Below are 21631 nucleotides of genomic sequence, written 5' to 3'. Positions count from 1 at the left end.
GAACTGACCCTTTATATAGCTTCTTACTTTCTCATGTAGTTGTTTTTATATCTTGTGTGTTTTTGTTTTACCTTATGTTATTTTTAGTGCTACACTGTTATTGATTACTGCATTGTTGGGTTTGGAGCTTGCAAGAAAGGCATTTAATTGCATGAGACATTAAAACTTGAAACTAATGGATAAAGAGATTCTCTCTTTAGCCATGTTGTAATGGAACTTGCTTTTGAAGTAACCTGAAATATATCACAGTTGAGCTTCTGAAACTCAGATGCTCATGTCAAGTAGTGAACACTGGTTCATACTACAGAGAGAATGCCTTTACAATGTACTGAACAGGGCCCGGATTCCCGAAAGCATCTTAAGGCTAAGTTAATCATTAAAATGGTTAGATGAACTTAGCCTTTCCCAAAAGCATCTTCAGGTTAAGTCAACGCTTTATATATACACAGTAGATGATTTCAGGGCTGTTTTGATGCCACTGTGCCTCCATCTTGGCACTCCCCCAACGGAGTAAGAGTATATTGGAAGCTATAGAAATGCATTTATTAAAAGTCTACTTTTTTTACCACGTTTATTATATTACAGACACCTTCGTTCTCCTCTACTGATATAAGTAGGACACGGTGACATCCCGCAAACTTTAAGAAAAAACACTTTACATCAGATTTGTCTCGAGATGGCTATGCATATTCATGAAATTAGGCAAGTAGCATAGTATCTTTTTTATTTTTTTAGTAGCATAGTATCGCTCTCCATTGAATACACGCGGTTCACGTCAACGAACCTAATCGAATATTCAAAACGGGATTACAATAATGCTATGTATCCACCAATCCAAAGAAAGGATAGGCGGGAGCTAGACAGCCCTCCGTTCCACTTTGTGGACAACTGATGTACCACAACAATCATGGCGGCGCTGTTTGTCTGCCTTCGGATTGAGAAAACGGAGAGAGCCGAACCATCTTCGTTCCTAGGAAAATATTGTATGTAAACAAGGTCAGTCATACTGCAGCATACAGTCAACTTGTTCTCTAATATAATTACTCCTGTGTATAGAAGACACCAATCGGCTTACATTACAACATTGTGACAGGTATGTCTAACAAGTTTGTACGACTCAACTGCATGATTGTGTCTAATCTTCTATCAAATATAATACATTCATTTCGATTGCATGAAAGTCCACAGACGTCACATAACAGCATGGCATTGTTTAGTGTCGCAAAAATAACTTAACTATCCTGCATAGTGTAAAATTCGACATGTTGCAATGTCAACCAAGGATATATAGGATCAAGCACTCTGGCAGTGCAGCAAAGTCACACGACCCTGCTTTGTGCGCAGACTGCGTGTGTCTAGACTGGTCTGTAACTGGGTCACTGTCACTCAAACAAAAGATGTAATACACATAGGCCTACTCTGAATACCTGAACAATGTTTCCTGTTTTTGTTTTCATGATTTAATTTGCCTACTCACATTTTTGTTGCATTGTATTCCATTTCATTTTTATTGTATTTATTTGTATTCTATTACTAAATCTTGACATGAGTTTACCATGAATTTTATAACAAATGCCATCTGGTTCTGCTCTCCACAATGTGAGCCGATGAATATGCATTTCATTTATCAATATTATTATTTTGCACCAGTCATTGTGCTAAGGGCTTCAGTGGCACACTGACCTAACTCACGTGCCACATTTACCCTGCTGTGCCTGTGTTATGGAAAAACAAAGGCCAAACACTGTACTGCTGGCAGATGAGACAGCAGCAAAGAGCATGCAGGGCCAGTCACGTTACAGAGGGCCAAGTAACCTCTGCTCTGACTCATCACTGATCCTAACCTGATCAGTTGATGCCCCAGGCTCTAAAAGTGGGTAGGATCCTGTGCTTACCTCACAATGATAATATGACTTGAATAACGTCCACACAATAACTAGGTCAGAGTATCATTAAAGATACCAAAGGGGAGGTATTCTTCATGTTATGATGACCACAGAGGTGTTGCTGTTAGGTTTTGGTCCAGTACGATTAGCCATGTGTTGCCTGTCCTCCGCACTATGATTAACGATTTAAAGCAATCTTCTTAACAGTGGAGCTGCGTTACTCCTTTGGCCATGATGCCAATGTCTTTTATCTTGACTCGGGACAGAATATAGGGCAATAGGGTGGAACAGCTGACACATTTCTAATGAAAGTAGGGCAGGGGTAGTTTTAGATTTCAAACCATTTGAGTCCCCTTAGAGAATGTAGGTGGTCCTGCTACCACTGAATCAGATCAGTGGTGTGGTTTTAGTTCAGCAGTCGCACCTGTCAATCTGAAATCCTTACACAGATAGTGTATATTCTGTCAAGTAGAGGTTCCCTGTCTGTCAAGGTACATTTAAAATGCTATTTTATCTGTCTTTTTCTTTGTAGAGTCTCAGCACAGTTTCCAAGATGATGCAGTGTTTCCACTTTATAGTCGAGCCGGTCAAGAACATCACAGCCAAGCTTAAGGTACAGTAGGTCAAACTCCTGTCATGCATTACAAATCCTCCAAACAACAAAAACACCATTAAATGTTTTTTTGTTCAAATCTTTTTTGCTTCGGTCAAAGATTTTATCGTAAAGGAAAGTGACCTTGAAACGGCTGTGAAGGGGTTGTCATGGTAGCGTCACCAGTCACATGCTTACTCAAGTAGATAGGTTTTAATTGTTTCTGTAGATTTGATTACCTATTACAAATCAAAGTTGACGTGTGTGTGTGTGTGGTATGGAAAACCCCAGGGAAAACAGATTACTGCTGGCAGATGAGACAGCAGCAGTGAGCATGCAGGGCCAAGTAACCTGCACAGACTGTTGATTTGATTTAGTTTAAAAATAGATGCTGTCAAGGGGGGTAATGGGAGAGAGGAGATCTCTTTCTTTCCTGCTGAAAGGAGAAGAGCTTGGTGTGCATTTTGATAAGGCCAAGTGTGTCCTTTTCTGGGTTAACCTTATTACTTCCTAATGCACTAGTAAAACACCAATTTCTGTCCTAAATCTGTTTCCTTTCCTCTTTTCCTAATATTTATTTTTTATTGCTACTTTCTATGTGTTCTAGGGCTAAATCTTTACACTCTTTTTTTTGTCTGTCAGGAATCTCGCAAGAGGGCGAAGAATGAGAAGAGAGAGCCACTGGAAGAGAATCAGCTGTTTATAGTGGAGCTGGCTAGAGATCTCAATCGAGTGTGCCAGGTACACTGAAATATATACACACCTTTTGTAACATCCATTATACAAGTATCCATTGTCAGGTCTAGTTTGGAGGATAAACAAGTCTACTAAATCCCCCACTTGCCTATGCCCTCTCTGCAGAGGTCTGAGGTGCTGGAGAACATCTGGAAACTAGAGGACATCTGGCCCACTCCTCTTTGCAGGGCCTTCATCCTGGAGTGGGCATCTCTGCTGGAGAGCAAGGTATGGAGAGCAGGAGCCAATATACTGTAACAGCTATTAATATATACTGTATAGCTTGCAGGTGACATTCTCCAAACACGTGTTGAATGAGTCTTCACCTGTTGTCAGCAGAAGAGGCCCATGCAGTCGGATGGCTGGCCAGAGGAAAGCGAGTGGAGGAAGCAGGACCTGTTCAGTGAGAATGAAATGGAGAACGCTAAGAGGACCATCATCAACTGGACCAAGGACCTGAGAGCCCAACCTGAGCAAAGTGTGTGGCCTGGGGAGGCTGTGGCTCAAGTTCTGGAGGACCTCCAGGCTGCATGGAGGAGTCGCCACATGCCCAACCTCCTGACAGCCATGGAACTGCTCATGTGGGTCTTACTGACACAGGGCCTGGACAAGGTGGGGGCCTCCTTAAATATCAATTGTCTCCCTTTAAAATAAATGTATATTCATGATAACAGCCCTGATATTTACCAAAGCCGCTTTTCTCCCTCTCCATCTTTGTGCTTGCAGGAAGCCATCCCTCAACAGTGGCTCATATGGAAGCAGAGGACTCAGAAGATTGGTGCTGCCCGCTACATTCCTCACTCAGGTATGTGATGCCCTGGATAGGCATTGACAGAGCCAGATTTGATGTTCACAGAACGTATTGTTTGACTAATATTTGTTACTAATCTGTTATGTACAGTGGGGCAAAAAAGTATTTAGTATTTTAAAATAAGTATTTGGTCAATAACAAAGTTTATCTCAATACTTTGTTATATACCCTTTGTTGGCAATGAGTGGAGGACAGAGGAGCCTCTTAAAGAAGAAGTTACAGGTCTGTGAGAGCCAGAAATCTTGCTTGTTTGTAGGTGACCATATACTTATTTTCCACCATAATTTGCAAATAAAATCATTAAAAATCCTACAATGTGATTTTCTGGATTTTTTTTTCAAATTGTCTGTCATCGTTGAAGTGTACCTATGATGAAAATGACAGGCCTCATCTTTTTAAGTGGGAGAACTTGCACAACTGGTGGCTGACTACATACTTTTTTTACCCCACTGTATATTCCAGTATGGGACTGGATCTCTAATGCAGCAGTGGAGATTTCCCTTGACCTGGACACGGCCAACCCTGACCTGCTGATCTCCAATGACGAGAAGAAGATGCGCTGCGGCTTCGATAGAAAGGATGTGCCAAACTACCACCAGCGCTTCGATGGCTGGTGGTGCGCCACAGGGGTGGAGGGTTTCAACTCTGGCCGCCACTACTGGGAGGTGGAGGTGGGGGAGCGGGACTTTCGGCTGGGTGTGGCCAAGGAGTCAGCCCTGAGGAAGGGCTTCAAGTCCCTGAACACAGACACGGGCTACTTGACCCTGCGCCTGGAGAGGGGCACGGAGCTCAAGGCCCTGACTGTGCCCTTCACTGCCCTGCCGCCTGGTCTCATCCCCCGCAAGGTGGCCGTCTACCTGGACTATGACCAGGGCCAGCTGTCCTTCTACGACGTAGACAGCCGCTCCCACATCTACACCTACAATGAGAGCTTCAACGAGAAGCTGTTCCCTCTGTTCGGCACGACAGAGATCATTAAGGACCTGGTGATCAAGTCCCCTGGGAGCAAGGCCTATTGCCTCTGTCCCTCCTTGTGCCTGTGGGGCTGAACTTTCCCTCTTAACACAATCCCTCCACCCTATGATTACCCTCTCACCACTCCTGTAGAGTAATCAGAACCTTCGTTACTGTAAAGAACTAGACCATCATGACATTGGATAGCTATGTGACCACTGATGCTGCTGCTTCTATGTGATTCTTTCTGCCTCTTCCTTACTCCAGTTATGCTATGCACTCATATGCTCTGTATTTTCATACATTTTAAAGAATACCATAGTATTATCTTAATCTATTGTGAAATATTAATCCTGTAATAACAATGCACTTTCCGTGATAAATAAATATACGAAACACAAAGGTTCTACTTTTTGTGCTGTGTTTTATTGAAGTCCTTCAAATTTGATCATGTTATTGAAGACCACTGTGATCTGAAATAAAAACACAATAACTATTTCATACTGAACTGTACAATGTCATAAGGGATCAAAATAGGTAATCATGTTATGAAGTTCTAGATTTGTTTACTTACCAAGTAGGGGTGTTGATGAGAAGACCTTCTTCTCCTTCTCCTCCTCATAGACCACTATGACAGCACAAAAATACCAGGTATCATTTGAATTGAACTTAAAGCCAAATAAAGAACAGAGTCCCAGAATTGACAAATAGTTTGATTAATATTCATTTTTATGCCATTCTCTAGACAATAACATAATTTTCTCCTATCTCAATTACTTAGACGTCAAATGCTGTCCAGAAATGAAGAGGGGGCCCTGCCCAGAGCGAAGGTTGAAGATGACAGGTGAGATGAGCTCAAACCCACTGAAACTGACCATAGGTTGGCACATAGGTTGAAGTGTGGCAATGGGCACTGGCTTGCAGCATTCCCCAACTCTGTCCTGTACCTCCACAACATGCATCTCCTTACTGGCCTCTGCACTCAGACACATCTATTAACAAGGGGAGCAGAGATTAGGGGTTGGGCTGTCATTGGACTATGTTAATTGCTGTGTCACTGACTAAGTCAAGTGATCTCTGCTAATGGGGTGTGTGGAGAGGGCTGGAGATGGACTAAAGACTTAAACTGACCGTTCGGATGAAGAACTGATGCTCCAACAAATCCTCCGCTATTTCAAACACTGCCTTTCTCTGGGTGTCATTCAGCTCACAGCCTAGTCAGAGAAGAGAGGAGACCCTGGGTTTACAATACATTGTTGTGCATCTAGGTCACCAATTTCAAGCCATCTCAAAGTGGCATTAACCTCAGTACATACCCCAGAGCACACAGACAGTGTCAGAAACAGAGGGTGAAAGGGAGAGATCCATGGAGATGAAGTGGAGTGGAGGTAACCTCCTTTTAATATTCTGCAATCCTATGCCTCTTCTCTCCCTGCTTTATTGATACATAAATCAGGGGTTTCGATTGTGTCAGTGTTTTGGTTTGGGTGTTGATAAAGTGGTCTATGGAGGTCACCAAATTCAACCAGAACTCAAACGTAAACGGAGACGGAGACTCACCTCACAGATCGAGACAACAAATTCTAGCATTAAAATCTGTCCTGGTCTGGGTCGTGATAATCAGGTGCTAATCAGGTGCTAATCACAGCGCATTCGACTCTCATTGGCCAGGAAAACAAAGGCGTGTACCCATGGATGATGAATCTAATCAGTTGTGTGCGTTTAATGTTTTTTTTTGTACAAAATATAAACACATCTGTTTCGGTCATTTGACATTACATAAAAATGTATATTTAAAAGAGAACCGTAGATAAAATATGCTTAAAGAGATTCACTAGTTAAAATATGGCTTTCTTTATTATGTGCCGACTGGCTTGATGTCATCGATACGCGACGACTAGAGAATGAAGTTTGTTGTCAAGTTGGACGTTTTTCTGGATAAGAGATGACTTCCATTAAAAAGGCGTTAAAAACCCATTTTGGGTTCGATAAGTTCCGATCTCAGAAGCAGGAGGACGTTGTTCAAGCAGTTGTTAAAGGTGAGAACCACAATAGACATGTTGGACAATAATTTACCTAGGAACGGCTCTTCTAGTTTTAGCTAATCTTAGCCAGCCGCGGGCTATCTAACTAGCTAGGTAGCTAATTAGCCAATTCTTCAACCAGTTCATTGACTGTTACCTACTACTAGCTAGCATGATCAGCTATTGTTATTAAACATATCTGAGTAATGCCGTTGCCCAAATCGGACTGTCGATGGAAAATTGTAAATTACTGCCCCTGTTGTGTGCAGGTGACCGGGATGTTTTTGTGTGCATGCCCACCGGGGCAGGGAAGTCCCTCTGCTACCAGCTTCCCGCAGTGTTGGCTAAGGGTATTACCTTGGTCATATCCCCTCTTATCGCTCTCATCCAGGTCAGTCTCTCTTCTTTAGCATTTTCTTCTGTTGTGTAATTTGTCCTGATTATACGTGATTGATTCTGATATAGACTGAGCTATCCTTAACTGCATAGCTAGCTGTAGGTTTCTTCAATGATGATCCCTTTCTCTGTATCCACCATAACAGGACCAAGTGGACCACCTAAGGGACCTGAACATTCCTGCATGCTCCATCAACTCCAAGCTCCCTGCAGGGGAGCGCCGTCTGATCCTGGCCGATCTGGAGAGTGAGAGCCCCAGGTTGAAGCTGCTTTACATCACCCCAGAGATGGTGGCCTCCTCTGCCTTCCAGCCTTGCCTTACAGGCCTGCTCTCCCGGAGCCTCCTCTCCTACCTGGCTGTGGACGAGGCTCACTGTGTCTCCCAGTGGGGGCATGACTTCAGACCAGACTACCTCAAACTGGGCAGTCTGCGTGCCCGTCTGCCCGGGATACCCTGCGTGGCGCTGACGGCCACGGCACCCCAGAAGGTGCAGGAGGACATAGCAAAGTCCCTGAGGCTGCGATCACCGCTGTCCTTTGCCACACCTGTGTTTCGCAGTAACCTGCATTATGAGGTGGTGTACAGGGAGCTACTAGAGGACCCCTACAAGCACCTGCATGCCTTCATCAGGGAGGCCCTGACCCTGGGGGAAGGCCCCAAAGGACAGGTTGGTGGACTAGATTCCCCTCTGACTCTCTCCTTATATGCAGTATCTCTTCCTACTCTATCTAATGGATGGTGTAATCAGTTAGGGCTGGGCGTTGTGGCCTAAAAATCATAAGTCTATTTTTTTAATTATGGGCCATTCACACTATATATCTAGATTTAAAGGTCAAATACACTGCATTTCAAACAGTCAGCAATAACCTAATGAATTCAGGGCTTGTGAAATTATACCTAGGGTAAATATATAAGCCTTCCACAACCATAAAACCCACTAATAATGTAATTATTTTATCAAAATAGTTTAACCTGCTTTTTTGCAATATTCAGCGATCTGGCTGAAAATGCCCGGTTTGCAACAAACTGAACATAAATTTATCAGAATCAGTGTTAATTGATTCTCTGGTTTTATTAGTGCCTGCTATTCATGCAATTTGATGAGTTGAAAGGTTAACTTCTCCTCTATTACAGTAAAATAATGGATGGTGTAATCAGAGTAATGTGTTTCGGTGTCCCTATGACCGATTCTGTTGGAACAAACCTTAAATGCAAATAGTGAGTTGAACCACTTATCAGGGAGGAAGTGATGTGTCATCTTTGTTGTTGTGAGTGGAAGGGGGAGGGGCCTGTGTGTGTGAGAGAGAATGGGAAGGTGCAAAGGAGACAAGACCAAAAAGACATGAGCAAATGCAGACAAACGGTCATAAAATACAAAAAGTGATTGTTGTGATACAGGCATTTGGAATATTGCGTTAAACATGAATTCAATATGTCATCCAGCCTTATAATCAGTGCATGGTACTTAGCTTGGGATATGTATCTGTACGTCTTCAGGGTTGTGGAATTGTGTACTGTCGGACCAGAGATGGCTGTGAGACGTTGGCTTACCAACTGACTAAGCTGGGAGTCCTGGCCAAGCCTTACCATGCAGGTGAGACATTCCTCAAGGGCTTACAAACATTGTAAGGTAGGATAGTAAATGGCAATGTTAAAGTTTAATAAAGATAAGAATCAAGCAGATTATTTTATTGCTGGAGAGACGAGACATAACAAAGTGGGCGGCATGACTCTTGACCTTTAACTCCTGCTTGTGTAGGGTTGAAGGCAGGAGATCGCACAGAGGCTCAGACTGATTGGATGCAGGGTAAGGTGCTTGTCATTGTGGCCACCATCAGCTTTGGCATGGGGGTGGACAAATCTAATGTCAGGTTTGTGGCCCATTGGAACCTTGCCAAGTCATTAGCCAGTTACTACCAGGAATCTGGGCGTGCGGGGCGAGACGGGCTGCCCTCTTCCTGCAGGACGTACTACTCCCCCAAGGACAGGGAGCAGTTGAACTTCCTCATCCGCAAGGAGGTGGCCCGCAAACAGGTTACGTCTAGACTACACTGTCAACCTGCCTCACGGGCTTGTTATTAGTAAAGCAATATGATGGTGCTGTAAATGCATGGGGATTGTAATTGGTGTGTAGAGTGTTCAAATCGTTTTATGTTTGTTTATTTAACTTTGAGCGAATGATTGTGTGACTTCTCTGCAGGCAAAGCGTGGCTCCGAGAAAGATCAGGACAAGGCTTCCATCACAGACTTCGAGGCCATGGTGTCATTCTGTGAGCAAGAAGGGTGAGTGTTATATAACACCTTTACACTCAGGCCCCCTCTTCCAGCATTGGGGAACATTTCTCGCTCCCCCTACGCTCGCGCGCCACATCTATTTCTGTGACCACAATCACTGGGTCCTGTGTGGCTCAGTCGGTAGAGCATGGCGCTTGTAATGCCAAGCGTCGTGGGTTCGATTCCCGCTGGGGCTACCCATATGTAAAAGTAGTGGCCCCAGCCGACTTGTAAGTCGCTTTGGACAAAAGCGTCTGCTAAATGGGATATATTATTATTATATTATTATTATTACTGTTGATGACACACCCTTTTTGTTGGAGGAGAGAAGATTTTGCAAGTTTAAAAGCATACAATATTTCCTGCAAATCTACACATTTTGTCATGGTGTGCGGAGAAACTTTTGCAGTTTTAAAGCAAATTTTCTTGCAATTCTATATGTTTTGTCATGTGATATTTGAGTGACTCTAACATGACAAAAAAATCAACGGGCTAGTTGATCTGGACATTTCAGACAAGTTATAAATGGCTCTCTAAGGTCTGCAATGACTGAGAAACTGATGATGCACTACATCATTTTGAAATTGCAACTTGTGCATTCTATTATTTAAGTGTGTGTGTGTGTGGGGGGGGGGGGGACACAGCAGCCGCCAACAGTTTGGGAACACCTGATATAACTCACCACAATCATCTGCATTTTGTTTTATTTCATGTAAGAGAGATACAAAAGTGTATTGCACTATTTTAGGCAGGCTAAGAAAATGTTTTTTCAGAAGGAAGAGATTCCATTTTTAACCTATGCAACAACTATATGGAAATGACAGCATTACTCTTTTTCTGTTTTTGTGTATAACTGTGAAGCATATTACAAGGCAGCAGAGGGCAGGCATGGTCCTCTGAATCGCCTGAGGAATGACATAATTGCTTGTTTTTGCTGAACTAATGCTGTGTTCACATTCTAGTCGGAACTAGGAAACAGACTTTTTCGACTTGCTAACTGGTTGTAGTTATACACGTGCCGCGTTCAACCAGTTTGCAAGTCGGACATTTCTGCGTTTCCTTGTTCCATCTAGCACTTGAACAAGGAAATAAAGCAAAGCAAGTCCCTTAGATAGAAGACATATGGCAACACTCTTACAAGGGGTTTGGCAAGATGCCTCCATTTAAGTGAGTTGTTGATGGAATCTGCAGAGGGCTCTTTCTTAGAGTCTCTGAGCCAGTGGCAGAGGTTGAGTTGACACCCATACATCCTAGAACTGACAGACATTCATCTCCCCAAGCAATCTCCTGTGCTTCTATTGGGATCTTTTAGCTACGTGTGTGTGTCTTTGTGTTGTGTGGATCAGTTGAAGCAGTCCTAGAGGTCTAGTCTTGTCCATCTCTCACGTCAAAGACTGCTTTGTTAGCCAGCAGAGCCCAGGGATGCCCCATGGAATGTTGATACTCCTGAAAGCCTGGCCTGTTTGACTGCTTCTCAGGGAGGCTCTGTGTGTGTTTTGTATGGAGGTGTGTTGTTCAAGGGCCGGGCTCCTTTATAGATGGGCTCCACACCCTCCCCACGGGTCCTCATCATTCCTCCGGGGTTAAGAGGCCCATAGAGTGCCTCTCCAGAATTTCTCTCCTGGTGATACAATGGCACTCCATAGAGTGCCTGTTTATAATGTCTCTCCTCATTATTGGGGGAAGTGGGGATTGTCTCAGGTTAGCTGACTATGTGGGCCCTTGGTTCTGGTTCTGTGACAGCAGCAGCACGTCAAACAGGTCATCAGCAGCATGAGCAGGAAGACCACTAGGAAAGAACACACGATTGACAACACCTTTTATAGTAACTAGCCTACCTATTTGAATTTGGTCCAGACAAGATGATTGATTTCACACTATCTAAAGTGATATTAAAGATGTTGGAGTTTCATCCTTTGCAAGACATGTTCTGACATGTTCTGAAGCACATGGTTAGGTGTATGGACTATATCTCCACTGAGAGGTGTGTGTGTGTGTTATATCTATGTATATATGATGTATGAGAGGTGTAGATTACCGATAAAGAGGACGAGGACAGCGAAGGCCCCCATCTCCAGAGGGCTGGCAGTGGGGAGACCCTGCAGTTTGGCCCAGAGCTTCTGTAGCAGGGTCAGCATCTCCTCTCTGGCATCCATCATGTCCCTCACACTGAGGGTGGTGGGTACAACTCTGTAGTATCTGGGTGCAGCTTGTGTGATGTGACCACTTTGCTGAAGCCACAAATAAAGGGATAAAACTGGATGAAAGATGGATTATTGATTATTAATAATGGATAATTATTACAATATATTGTTAGAATTATTAGAATCTAGGCATTTGTTTCATTCCTTATTCTTCACCCATAATGGACTGTGAGTCTAAAAGTCAGAGATGCTGTATGTTACTGTCTAACTCTGTAGATGACCTGACACCAATGGAATGTTGACAAACCATTGTGTTCATCCTTGAATATATAGACGAGCTGCTAGTGCATGTGTTTCTGATGAGTAGGTAGGACAGAGCGAAATCAACGGATTCCAGCTCCTCCTATAAGAAAGAGGAGGATCTAGAAAGTGTGTTATAATCTGATAATATGTTGGTGTGTGAAGGATTGAGGTTTTCTGGGCCAGTGGGATTGTGTCTGTTCCAGGCTTACTAGAGTAATTCTAGGGCTCTCCCAGCAGCATAGCTGTGGACTGACACACCACAGTGACTCATGATACCGAGAGGAGGGTCCCACTGGCTGACTGTATAAAGGGAGGACTTTTATCTATGTTATTTCAAGGGCAGACACTGATATTTGCCTTGTTGTGTGTTAGAATATAAGTTTCTGTCTATTCATTATGCACTTAGGAGTAGGACATATGTTGCTGTTGCTATGGGAAAGTATGTTCCCCATAAACTGTGAATAGCAGCTGGGTGTGACAATTGATGCCAAGACAGGATCCTGCTCATATGAACTATCTCATGATCATCCCTTCACAGTTCTCCTCCTCATCACACTCTCTTTATCTTCTTCTCTCTAGTTATGCAGCTACACCACTACACCACACTGTAGGCTACTTGATTACATTACATGTCCGTTCTCTTCATCACAACACTAGATTGACTTGGATTAGGATAGAGTTTAATGTATTGATTCTATTAAAGGGGAAGTCTTTAGACAAATAGAATAGTGCTTCAATTCATTTGATAGTAAAATGCTTTATTGACTATAGGTGTGGCATGTAAAACAGATACCAGACTGTTGGCTCAGTCTCTTTGTACTGTTGTCTGTGTCCCTTTAAAGAGTTTCTGTTGTGTTGCTGGACCAGACCGAGTCCATCGTGGTGGAATGTGTACTGGCCAATGTATTTTGTATGAATTCCGCTGACAATAGTTTTTTACTTTAGTGCTGTTTCCCACAGCTTCTCTGTCTCTCTCTCCCAGGTAGACTACTACCAGCTGGTGTAGTGATAGATCCCAGTCAGACTGGGCTTTCACCAGTCTCCGGTTTCATGGCTAGGCCGGGGGGTATGGGAGCAAGTCTTCCCACAGTAGTAAAGTGTAGCTAAATATTTAGCTGTTAGAAATGTCATTATGATAATGACATACAGGAAGAGTGCTCTCCTTCTAGAGCTGTTCCAACTCTGGTCCATACTGTGTTCACATGTAAATAGCCTCCCTATTAATACACTAAATACAGAATACACTACCCATACAGCTAAATTACACTCTTCACATTCTTTTGGTTAGGCTATAAAGTATGCTAACACTGTTATTCTGGCCTGTATTTGCATGTATATAGCCTACATGTACACACTCACAACCATCATACACTCACCTGAACTGTATGGGTTTGCAGATATGCAACAGAGTAAATAAAGGTGCTAAACTGTGCTTGTCTAACGAAGCGAATCAGTTAGTGATGTAACACAAGAACCAACACCTACCTGAGTGAGTGTGGAGAGCGAGTTCCCTGTGTGTTGCTGGGTGAGTTGGAGCCAGCAGTGAGACAGAGGTGGTGACCTCGCCTCCTCGACCCAGCGGTCTTTTCAGGATTAGGGTTAGCAGAGATAAGTCCTCAAGTAGCGATTAGCATCGAAGCCAAGAGATGACCAAAACCCCACCCGCTGCACTGCTGTCCTCTGTACAGTCTGTTCTGGTTTTAAGAAAGGAAACAAATCGGGCTCGAAGTGAGCCAGCTGTCATTGGTTTGCTTTCCACCGTCTCTCGCTCCACTCTTACTCTCTCCTTTTATTCTTGCTTCTCTCCCAGTTTGTAGTAGCTGTTGTCGTCTCTTGGTGCCAGTGGAAAAGGCAGCGGTTGTGCAATAGCAACGCTGTTTATCTCCACTTACAAAGGACTCCTGCTGTGTTTTTGTGCTCTCTGCCTGTTGTATTAATATAGGCTAGTTCATCATCTCCTCCTTCTGCTGTGGGTCATTTTCTTCTCCCTTCACTCCTCCTCTGGAAAGACTCTGTTGCTTCATGAGCTCTTTCTCGCTCTCTTTCTCTCTCACTCTCTCTGTCTCTCTCACTGTCTGTCTCTTACTCTCCCCTCCTCCCTTGGTGAGACTGCCTTTTTCCCCCCTCTTTGAAAGCTGTGGAGACTGGGTTTCCATCCGAGGAAGTCTTGCTTTGTGTGTTATGGAGGTGTCTTGACCAGTATTCCTCCAAGAGACACTAGCGTGTGTGTGTGTGTGTGTGTGTGTGTACACATTACCTAATATTGAGTGAAAGAGCAAGCTGTTATACAAAGAAGCGGAACAGCCGTACTCTAAAGAGTGAATAGACATTCAGATGTTGAAATCTATTTAACGGTCATTTAGAACAGTAACATCCTCACCAACCACAACCCGTGGCCAATCTCACTCACCTAAAAGTCTCCTAAAAGTAGATCATTTTGGTTTGCTATTCAGACTAGACTCTAGGGAAGCAGTTTTTTTATAGAACCTCGTCTCTGTTTCACATTATTCACTCAGGAGTCTTTCCACACCCACAACCCCTTTTTCTCCTCATCAGTTGAGTTTGTCAGAATAGAAGGGAGTGGTGTGTCTGAGTGATCAGAAAACGCATCCAGTTCACAGACGTATCGATAAACGGGTGTTCTTTTACTGGAGAATACACTTCACACTCCTGCAGAGTCACTGCATTTGATTTCCATAACTGTTTGACCGCACCCATTTTGATTTGAATGAAACTTTCCATACATATTTGCCCATGGTAGAAGTGGTCAGAAAGTGTCTTTTTTTTGTTGTTGACCTGAATGCCAAAACATTCTAGCTCAAAGTTGACCCATTACTCAAAGTGGACCAGTTTTGCATACCCCACAATGTCTTCATCACTGGAAAAGATAAACAGTTAGATTTGAAATCATTTAAAAGCTTTCAAAAAGAGTTGTCAACATATTTGATACATTCTTTCAGTTGAGACACAACATGCTCTTGAGTACAGGGTGGGTGTCATTTCAAACATAGAAATATAATTCATAGAATGGACCTATCCGGGGCGGCAGGGTAGCCTCGTGGTTAGAGCGTTGGACTAGTAACCGGAAGGTTGCGAGTTCAAACCCCCGAGCTGACAAGGTACAAATCTGTCGTTCTGCCCCTGAACAGGTAGTTAACCCACTGTTCCCACTGTTCCTAGGCCGTCATTGAAAATACCTAAGTACCTAAGTACAAATACTTTAAAGTACTACTTAAGTAGTTTTTTTTCGGTGTCTTTACTATTTTATATTTTCGACAACTTTTACTTCACTACATTCCTAAAGAAAATGATGTACTTTTTAATATTTACATTTTCTCTGACACCCGAATGTACTCCTTACATTTTTAATGCTTAGCGGGACAGGAAAATTGTCCAATTCACGCATTAATCAAGAGAACACCCCTGGTCATCCCTACTGCCTCTTATCTGGTGGACTCCCGAAACACAAATGCTTAGTTTGTAAATTATGTCTGAGTGTTGGAGCATGTCCCTGGCTACCCGTAAATGTAAAAAACAATGATAATTGTGCTGTCTGGTTTGCTTAATCTAAGGAATTTAAAATTATTTAAAGTTTGATGCTAAAATATACTTAAGTATCAAACTTTAAATAATTTTAAATTCCTTAGATTAAGCAATTGCATTTACTTTTGATACTTAAGTATATTTAAAACCAACTACTTTTACTCAAGTATGACAATTGGGTACTTTTTCCACCACTGCTAAAAAGTCACTTTTTGACCACTTCTGCCATGGGCAAATATGTATGGTAAGCTTTGTTCAAATCAAAAGGGGTGTGGTCAAACAGGCATTCAAATCAAATGGAACGACCCCTCTCTGCTCAAGTGGGAATAACATCTAGTGACGGGTCGGGTCACAGCCTTATTTGGCCACATGATGGCCAGTTGTGTGTGTGACCTTGTTTGATCACACATCATGCGCACACACATACACATTGATCATACACAGTAATGGGGAATCTATTACACAGTGGTAGCTATTGATCAATGACAATCCTCTTCGTCATTTCTCCATGACACAATCATTGCATAATTCCTCCTATCAGCAGCATTAGCTACCTTTCTGATATTATACTGTGTCATGTGCATTCTTCTGTATTGGGAGTCTTAATGAGGAATGCACAATATCTTAGCTCTGAGCATTTTGAGACACTGGGCTCCACTGAGCTACTCTGTGAATGCAAGGCCTCCAAGGGTTTTGACCTCGAGCATGTCTGCAATATGTTTGTCTCTCTCACACCCATATTTCTGGGCTCTCTCAGCTGCCGCCATGCCACCATCTCCAAGTTCTTTGGGGACCAGAAGCCGGACTGTGCGGGGGCCTGTGACTACTGTCGTGACCCCAAGGCTGTGCGGGCCCAGCTGGAGAAGGGGCCACTTTGTGCACCAAGACTGGAGCAGCTTGGAGCACACAGCCCAGGGGCCCGTTTGGGTTTGACCGTGACCTCTACGCCGGGGGGAGGAAGGGCTACGGCTTTGAGAGGTCAGAAATGCAATGGTCTAGTAGCCTGGAGGCCAGTCTAAAGCAGAAATAGACTGGCATCCAGGCTAAAATTTGTTGTAGCTTTTAGTTGCTAACTGGGCAAGATGGGGGGGGGATTTCCTTCTGACTCGCTAGTCCTGTTTTAGTTGCAGTAATTGGTTGGATTAGGATTATTTTCAAAATGTATTGTTGATTTTAAAATGTGTTTTCTAGCTGTCACTCATAGACAGTACAGTAGGAATGCTTAGGTCTGTGGTGATGTCATATCCTCAGGCATGATGAGGAGGGCTGGGAGAGTGGTGGTGATGATGATGGCTCCGAGCATCGGAGGAAGGAGTTTGGAGATCTCTTCAAGAAACAAATGAACCTGCGCAAGGTGAAACCTCATTCATGTACTGTGTACAGCCCTGCTGTCATACTGTTATACACAACATCTGACTCATAAGCATTCCATTGCTTCAGTAAACAAACCTTCATACACTGTAGCAGCTTCCTCTCTCTCCACATCTGTGTTCCAGCTGTGGCCAGCCAGTCAGCCAGGCAAGGAGTCTATGGGGCTAGGGGCCCCTGTAAGGCACCATGTGGTAAATCTCTCCCATATGTGGAGTCAAATCGGCACAACAAGGCTATTCAAATCCATACTATTAATCCTGACAAACAAAAGACGTGTTGAGTTGAGCCATTACTTTGAGACTGTTGGTTTGAGATGCTGCCAGCAACGGCATGGGGCTTGGAACACTGAAGCACTAGAAACTAGGTGAGAGAGGCAGCGGTCTAGTGCTGGAGTGAGGAATTTGAGGGGCCCTCCGTAGGTTCTCTGCTCTAACTGACAATAGAAGTGTGAGGGGGGTGTCTTATTTCCCTTTGTTTACTTCTCTCTCTTTCCTCTGTAGGTGTCTGAGGGACACAAAGATTCATTTATCCCTCCAGGTGGGTTCTCTACTGTTGTAATATCAGTGTAGGCAAGCAAAGTGACTGGCTAATAATACTGTTGTGTGACTGAATGGGTTTGGATATTGTGTTCAACTGTGTCTGCAGATGATAACTGCCCACTCAGGGAGGCCAGCAGCCAGAAAATCCCCAGGCTCACTGTCAAGGTACAGCTCTAGTATGGAAACGTCTCACACACACGCATGCTCACGTACTTGCAAAGCAATATGTACATTCGCATGTTTTTGATGTTTATTGCACACGTCCTTGTGTATTCAGCGTCTCCACCATCATGAGCTCGTTAGAAACTATTTATTCATCCATAATTAAATTCTGCTGTAAATCGTTCACCCAATAAGATGCTGGCTTATCCCAGGTCCCACTCTCCATTTGTGATCAAATGCACAGAGCACTGAACATCTATGTTTGCAGATCGAGGGAACAGAAAGGGGATCGTACTACCACTGTGGTTCATACATGTATTACAAGAATAGACATTTTCAAGGAAAAACTTAGCCCCATTTGTATTTATTTTAGCGGTGTCTGACTGATTGTATGTCATGATTTAAAAAAGTTTAAATAAATGTATGTATAGTGTTGATTTTATTCTGGAGCTGCTACTGACCAGTTCTCCCTTGTAAAGACATGCTTTAAATCTCAATGACACTTTCCCTTTGAATAGAGGAAGGAAATAAAATGAATACATCTTCACTTACCTTTAAAAAAATAGTTTTGATGAGAGTGTGTGCCAAATGTGTGCATCAATTCTAGGCCCGGGAGCACTGTGTGGCCCTGTTACAGGAGGCTCTGAACAACCACCAGGTGGCAGCAGCGCACACACACAGGTACCAGTCACTACTAACCACATGCACCTAAAATACCAAGTCACTGATGCCACTGGGACAACTGAACTGACACTTGGATTTCTTTCTTTGCCTTTTTCCTCCACCCCTCACCCAGATCTGACACACTCTCCTTGGCAGTGGATATTGAACATGAGGTCTTCAAGATCACCAAGTCTTCCAACCTGTACAAAGCAGCTGTCCTGAAGAGAGTAAGTAGCTCCTGACTACTGTCTGGTTTATTGTACAACTGTAAAGTCACTTTATGTATTGAGTCCTATGGAAGCTATTTTTTTAAAAGTTATTCTTTCACTCATCTAACTTATCTCTTGTTCCTAAAGGTATCAGAGATGAAGAAGGGAGGGGCTGCCTCTGCAGGAGGAGGAGGAAGAGAAGGGACCAGCGGCTCTGGGGAATCCACAGAGATAAAGACTGAATCCAAAGACGAAGCAGCCTCCTCCTCTTCCTCCTTGACTGAGGAGCAACAGGGCTTCACACCTGCCTCACAGATCTACTCAGTAAGGCCCAACACCACAGCACACAGAGAACTCTGCTTTTACTTTGCCTAAGAAAATACTGTAGTGCTCCTTTATAAGCAGCAGTAATGACTAAATCTGTATCTACTGGCTAATGCATTGAGACTGTCTCAGCCCATTTAGTAAAAGGATGCAGTCAGTGTTATTGTGAGTCAGCCTCATACTGGGTTCTATTAGTAACTAAGCATCCTTCCTTCTGTGTCTCCTTCTCTCCACCAGCTAAAGCGGAAGAGAATAGGAGCAGGTCTGAGGGGCTCCTCCAACCCCTTCCAGACTGCCAGTGAGCTGCTGAGGGCCTCTAACTGTGAGGGCTCCACTACAGGTCCAGGGGCCAACAGTGGGACGGGGAGCGGGGGCCCTGACTGCCTGGCTGGGTCTGGAGAGTCAGCCGGTGAGGAGGAGAGGGGGAAGAGGAAGGAGACAAATACTGGAGATACAGCACCAACCATCAGCTCCTCCATCAGAGCTAAAGCCAGTGCAGTCTCTGCCTTCCTGAACAGTCCCACCAAGACAGGAGGCAAGGCCCTGAGCAAGAAGCAGAAGCTAGCAGAGGCTGCTAAGAACTCCCGCAACATTACCCAGTACTTTGGGAAGAAACCGATTGAAAAGAGTCCAGAGGTGGAGATAAGAACCAATGATGCATCTCAGGCCTTTTCATTACCACCCCAGTCACTCCCCACTCAGGAATTCACACCTGCTACTGTCTCTATGGATACCATCCCTATGGACACTAGTCCCATGGAAATCATCCCCACGGAAACCATCCCCATTGAAACTATTCCTATGGACACCATCCCCACAGAAATCAACAACTTGGATAATGATGATGAGGAAGCTAAACTGGACTTGGACTCTATCACAGTGTAAGATGTCCCTCGGAAGTTGTAGATAAAGTCTTTGACTGGTTTATTCCGTTTTGCGCCTCTCTCTCTAAACTCCTTTGTCTTCACAGGCAAAATGCACATGAAAACAAGGCTAAATCGTTGCTGAAACTAAGGGTATGGAGATCAATATTATATTGCCGCAACAGTCTTATTGTGTCGTCCATGGTCTTTTAACAGTAATGTAATGATGACATCATTGTTAACAGCTACTGTTCTCTGTGTGTGTGTGTCAGCTATGTGAGGACAGTGAAGAGATGGAGGCCCTCCCTCCAGCCAAGCGCAGCTGCCCCCTACAGGACAGCAGGAAGAAGGTGACCTTTAACCCCAAAGTCCAGGAGACTGTACTGGAGCCAGGGAGCCCAAGCAAAGCCCCCAAGCCTGTGTCTCTGAAGGAGGTGGCTGACATCGTGGTGCGCTGTCTAGACCCCTTCTATACGCAGGGCAAGTTTGCCACCAAGGTGAGGGAGAGAGGGAAGGGGCATAAGCTGTGATGAAGATATTTGGTTCTTCATCTGTCACTTTTTCAAATCGTAGTATTCCAAATCTTCCTTGTTGTAGGAGCTGTTCAAGTCATTTGCCCGCTACTTGTCTCATCTACTAGCAGAGGGGAGGAGTAGGGGAAGAGGTCAAGGTGAGGAAGATAAACATTGTGTGTGCGCACTAGCGCAAGCTGCCTTTTCTAATAATGAACTATATTTGTTTCCACAGTGAAAATGCAGGCCAGGAATCTGATAAAGAAGTTCTTCAGCAGTGTGAAGCGCTGTGAGAGTGAAGCAGACTGGAAGCACCTGAAGGGACCACACAGCACTGAGACCTCTGAACACAGAGGGATGGGAGGAGGCGGGACTATGAACAGAAAGGTGGAGGAGGATAACAACCTGGGGGTCTGATCCCTTCATCCACTCTCGCTCTCTCCAACTGATTCCCTCCCTCACATCTCTCCCAGGCCAAGATACTGAGCTGTTTCAGAGATGATATGCTGCTATGCTGTGTCAACTCCAGGCTCATGCTGTCGTGGCGTGGAGAGCCGCTGTCATGGCGGCTATTAAACATATGCTGCTGCTGCTATGGAACAAGTAGTCATCCCTGCTCAACGCCGAACAGAGGTGGCTCTTTGTTTGATGTTAGCACCGTGTGACTAGGACATGGATGCTATAGCTATACCAGGCCAAACCCTGCTGCTACCTGGTCTGTCATTCTGCCTGACTAAAGAGGACAAACGGCTGGATGTGTAACAACCACACTCTATCCTTGATTGATTTTAGAGATATAATTTAATATCTTTTTGTTGTTGTTAGTTTGTTGTTTTCATGAGATTCTAAATGAGAACTTTTGTTTATGCTGAGGAATCCCCAAAAATATTAATTAGTTTTTTTCTTTTTTTCCTTATGGTTATCTGGTACAAAGTTCTTAAAAGATCAGAGCTGGCCACGTCTGCCTGTGCTGGTTGGTGACAGGGTGGGTGACTTTTCAAACAGTCAGTCATTTCAAACATGATGGAATCCAAAGAGCACTGTATGCACCAATGGGGGAAAACACCCAGCATTCACAGAAATGTATCTAAACTAAACCCAGCCTTCACACACTATTGCTCCAGGTGAGACCTGTACAATAAAATCTCTTAACACTGAATGTCTAGTGGTTGTGACTAATTGGCTCGTAGGCTATATACAATTAGATTAAGTGGAAAGACTGTTTTATGGAGCATAATCTTCCCCTGTATAGGGAAGGGGGTTGGGGATCGTTACAGAATGGATCTGGGGAGATATCGGTGCAAAGCACGAGTGAGTGGTGGCTT

The 21631-nt window shown here is 43.9% G+C and overlaps 4 protein-coding genes and 1 long non-coding RNA gene across 8 annotated transcripts in view; 3 read left to right on the top strand and 2 right to left on the bottom strand.

The window, feature by feature from the left end:
- LOC135554361 (E3 ubiquitin-protein ligase TRIM58-like) overlaps positions 1-5387 on the top strand; it is a 29671-nt gene extending 24284 nt beyond the window's left edge. The window contains exons 5-10 of one of the 2 annotated variants that reach the window (XM_064986626.1): positions 2419-2499; positions 3121-3219; positions 3340-3441; positions 3550-3825; positions 3940-4018; positions 4487-5387. In XM_064986626.1, the coding sequence (XP_064842698.1) occupies positions 2419-2499; positions 3121-3219; positions 3340-3441; positions 3550-3825; positions 3940-4018; positions 4487-5073 (1224 nt within the window). In that variant the 3' untranslated portion in view covers positions 5074-5387. The remainder of the gene's footprint in view (positions 1-2418; positions 2500-3120; positions 3220-3339; positions 3442-3549; positions 3826-3939; positions 4019-4486) is intronic. The other variant, XM_064986628.1, reaches the window with a different exon arrangement.
- A 44-nt stretch (positions 5388-5431) lies between these two features.
- Positions 5432-6446, bottom strand: LOC135553738 (nucleoplasmin-like). The gene is made up of 5 exons (XM_064985683.1): positions 6295-6446; positions 6110-6192; positions 5760-5970; positions 5553-5609; positions 5432-5451 (listed from the first exon to the last, which is right to left on the bottom strand). Exons 1-5 carry the CDS (start codon positions 6344-6346, stop codon positions 5432-5434), a joined length of 423 nt encoding a protein of 140 aa, XP_064841755.1. The 5' UTR covers positions 6347-6446.
- Positions 6447-6882: 436 nt separating this feature from the next.
- Positions 6883-18358, top strand: LOC135554357 (ATP-dependent DNA helicase Q5-like). 2 transcript variants are annotated; one of them, XM_064986623.1, is made up of 10 exons: positions 6883-7017; positions 7272-7393; positions 7545-8066; positions 8897-8993; positions 9159-9433; positions 9600-9682; positions 16421-16641; positions 16915-17017; positions 17680-17738; positions 18343-18358. In XM_064986623.1, the coding sequence occupies exons 1-8, from the start codon at positions 6924-6926 to the stop codon at positions 17004-17006; spliced, it is 1506 nt and encodes a 501-aa protein (XP_064842695.1). In that variant the 5' UTR covers positions 6883-6923; the 3' UTR covers positions 17007-17017; positions 17680-17738; positions 18343-18358. The 2 variants fall into 2 exon arrangements, with proteins under 2 accessions (XP_064842695.1, XP_064842696.1); XM_064986624.1 differs by lacking the exons at positions 16421-16641; positions 16915-17017; positions 17680-17738; positions 18343-18358 and having other exon boundaries at positions 9600-9686.
- On the bottom strand, positions 10361-14385 carry LOC135554355 (uncharacterized). Of its 2 annotated transcripts, none has more exons than XR_010457684.1 (3): positions 13606-14385; positions 11712-11930; positions 10361-11462 (listed from the first exon to the last, which is right to left on the bottom strand). It is a non-coding gene; the product is annotated as an uncharacterized LOC135554355 (long non-coding RNA). The 2 variants fall into 2 exon arrangements; XR_010457683.1 differs by having other exon boundaries at positions 11712-11904; positions 13606-14382.
- On the top strand, positions 17193-21615 carry LOC135553806 (ATP-dependent DNA helicase Q5-like). The gene is made up of 11 exons (XM_064985748.1): positions 17193-17210; positions 17535-17571; positions 17680-17738; positions 18343-18416; positions 18532-18625; positions 18755-18931; positions 19169-19812; positions 19902-19947; positions 20067-20291; positions 20392-20464; positions 20542-21615. Exons 1-11 carry the CDS (start codon positions 17193-17195, stop codon positions 20721-20723), a joined length of 1629 nt encoding a protein of 542 aa, XP_064841820.1. The 3' UTR covers positions 20724-21615.
- The last annotated feature ends 16 nt before the right edge of the window (positions 21616-21631 follow it).

Source organism: Oncorhynchus masou, chromosome 14 (assembly GCF_036934945.1).
Source record: "Oncorhynchus masou masou isolate Uvic2021 chromosome 14, UVic_Omas_1.1, whole genome shotgun sequence".
NCBI lineage: Eukaryota > Metazoa > Chordata > Actinopteri > Salmoniformes > Salmonidae > Oncorhynchus > Oncorhynchus masou.
Note: the sequence above shows the minus strand (reverse complement) of the source record. Positions and strands in the feature narration are given on the sequence as shown.

What these genes read in the sequence shown, in the direction of transcription:
- LOC135554357 (XM_064986623.1), top strand. Translation starts at nt 6,924, where the DNA reads ATGACTTCCATTAAAAAGGCGTTAAAAACCCATTTTGGGTTCGATAAG. An exon ending in TGTTCAAGCAGTTGTTAAAG is followed by an intron (nt 7,018 to 7,271) that starts GTGAGAACCACA and finishes TGTTGTGTGCAG; the next exon opens with GTGACCGGGATGTTTTTGTG. An exon ending in GGGAAGGCCCCAAAGGACAG is followed by an intron (nt 8,067 to 8,896) that starts GTTGGTGGACTA and finishes GTACGTCTTCAG; the next exon opens with GGTTGTGGAATTGTGTACTG.
- LOC135553806 (XM_064985748.1), top strand. An exon ending in AAGCAGCTGTCCTGAAGAGA is followed by an intron (nt 18,626 to 18,754) that starts GTAAGTAGCTCC and finishes TTGTTCCTAAAG; the next exon opens with GTATCAGAGATGAAGAAGGG. An exon ending in GACTTGGACTCTATCACAGT is followed by an intron (nt 19,813 to 19,901) that starts GTAAGATGTCCC and finishes TTGTCTTCACAG; the next exon opens with GCAAAATGCACATGAAAACA.
- LOC135553738 (XM_064985683.1), bottom strand. Translation starts at nt 6,346, where the DNA reads ATGGATCTCTCCCTTTCACCCTCTGTTTCTGACACTGTCTGTGTGCTC. An exon ending in ATCAGTTCTTCATCCGAACG is followed by an intron (nt 5,971 to 6,109) that starts GTCAGTTTAAGT and finishes CCTTGTTAATAG; the next exon opens with ATGTGTCTGAGTGCAGAGGC. An exon ending in TTCTGGACAGCATTTGACGT is followed by an intron (nt 5,610 to 5,759) that starts CTAAGTAATTGA and finishes TTTGTGCTGTCA; the next exon opens with TAGTGGTCTATGAGGAGGAG.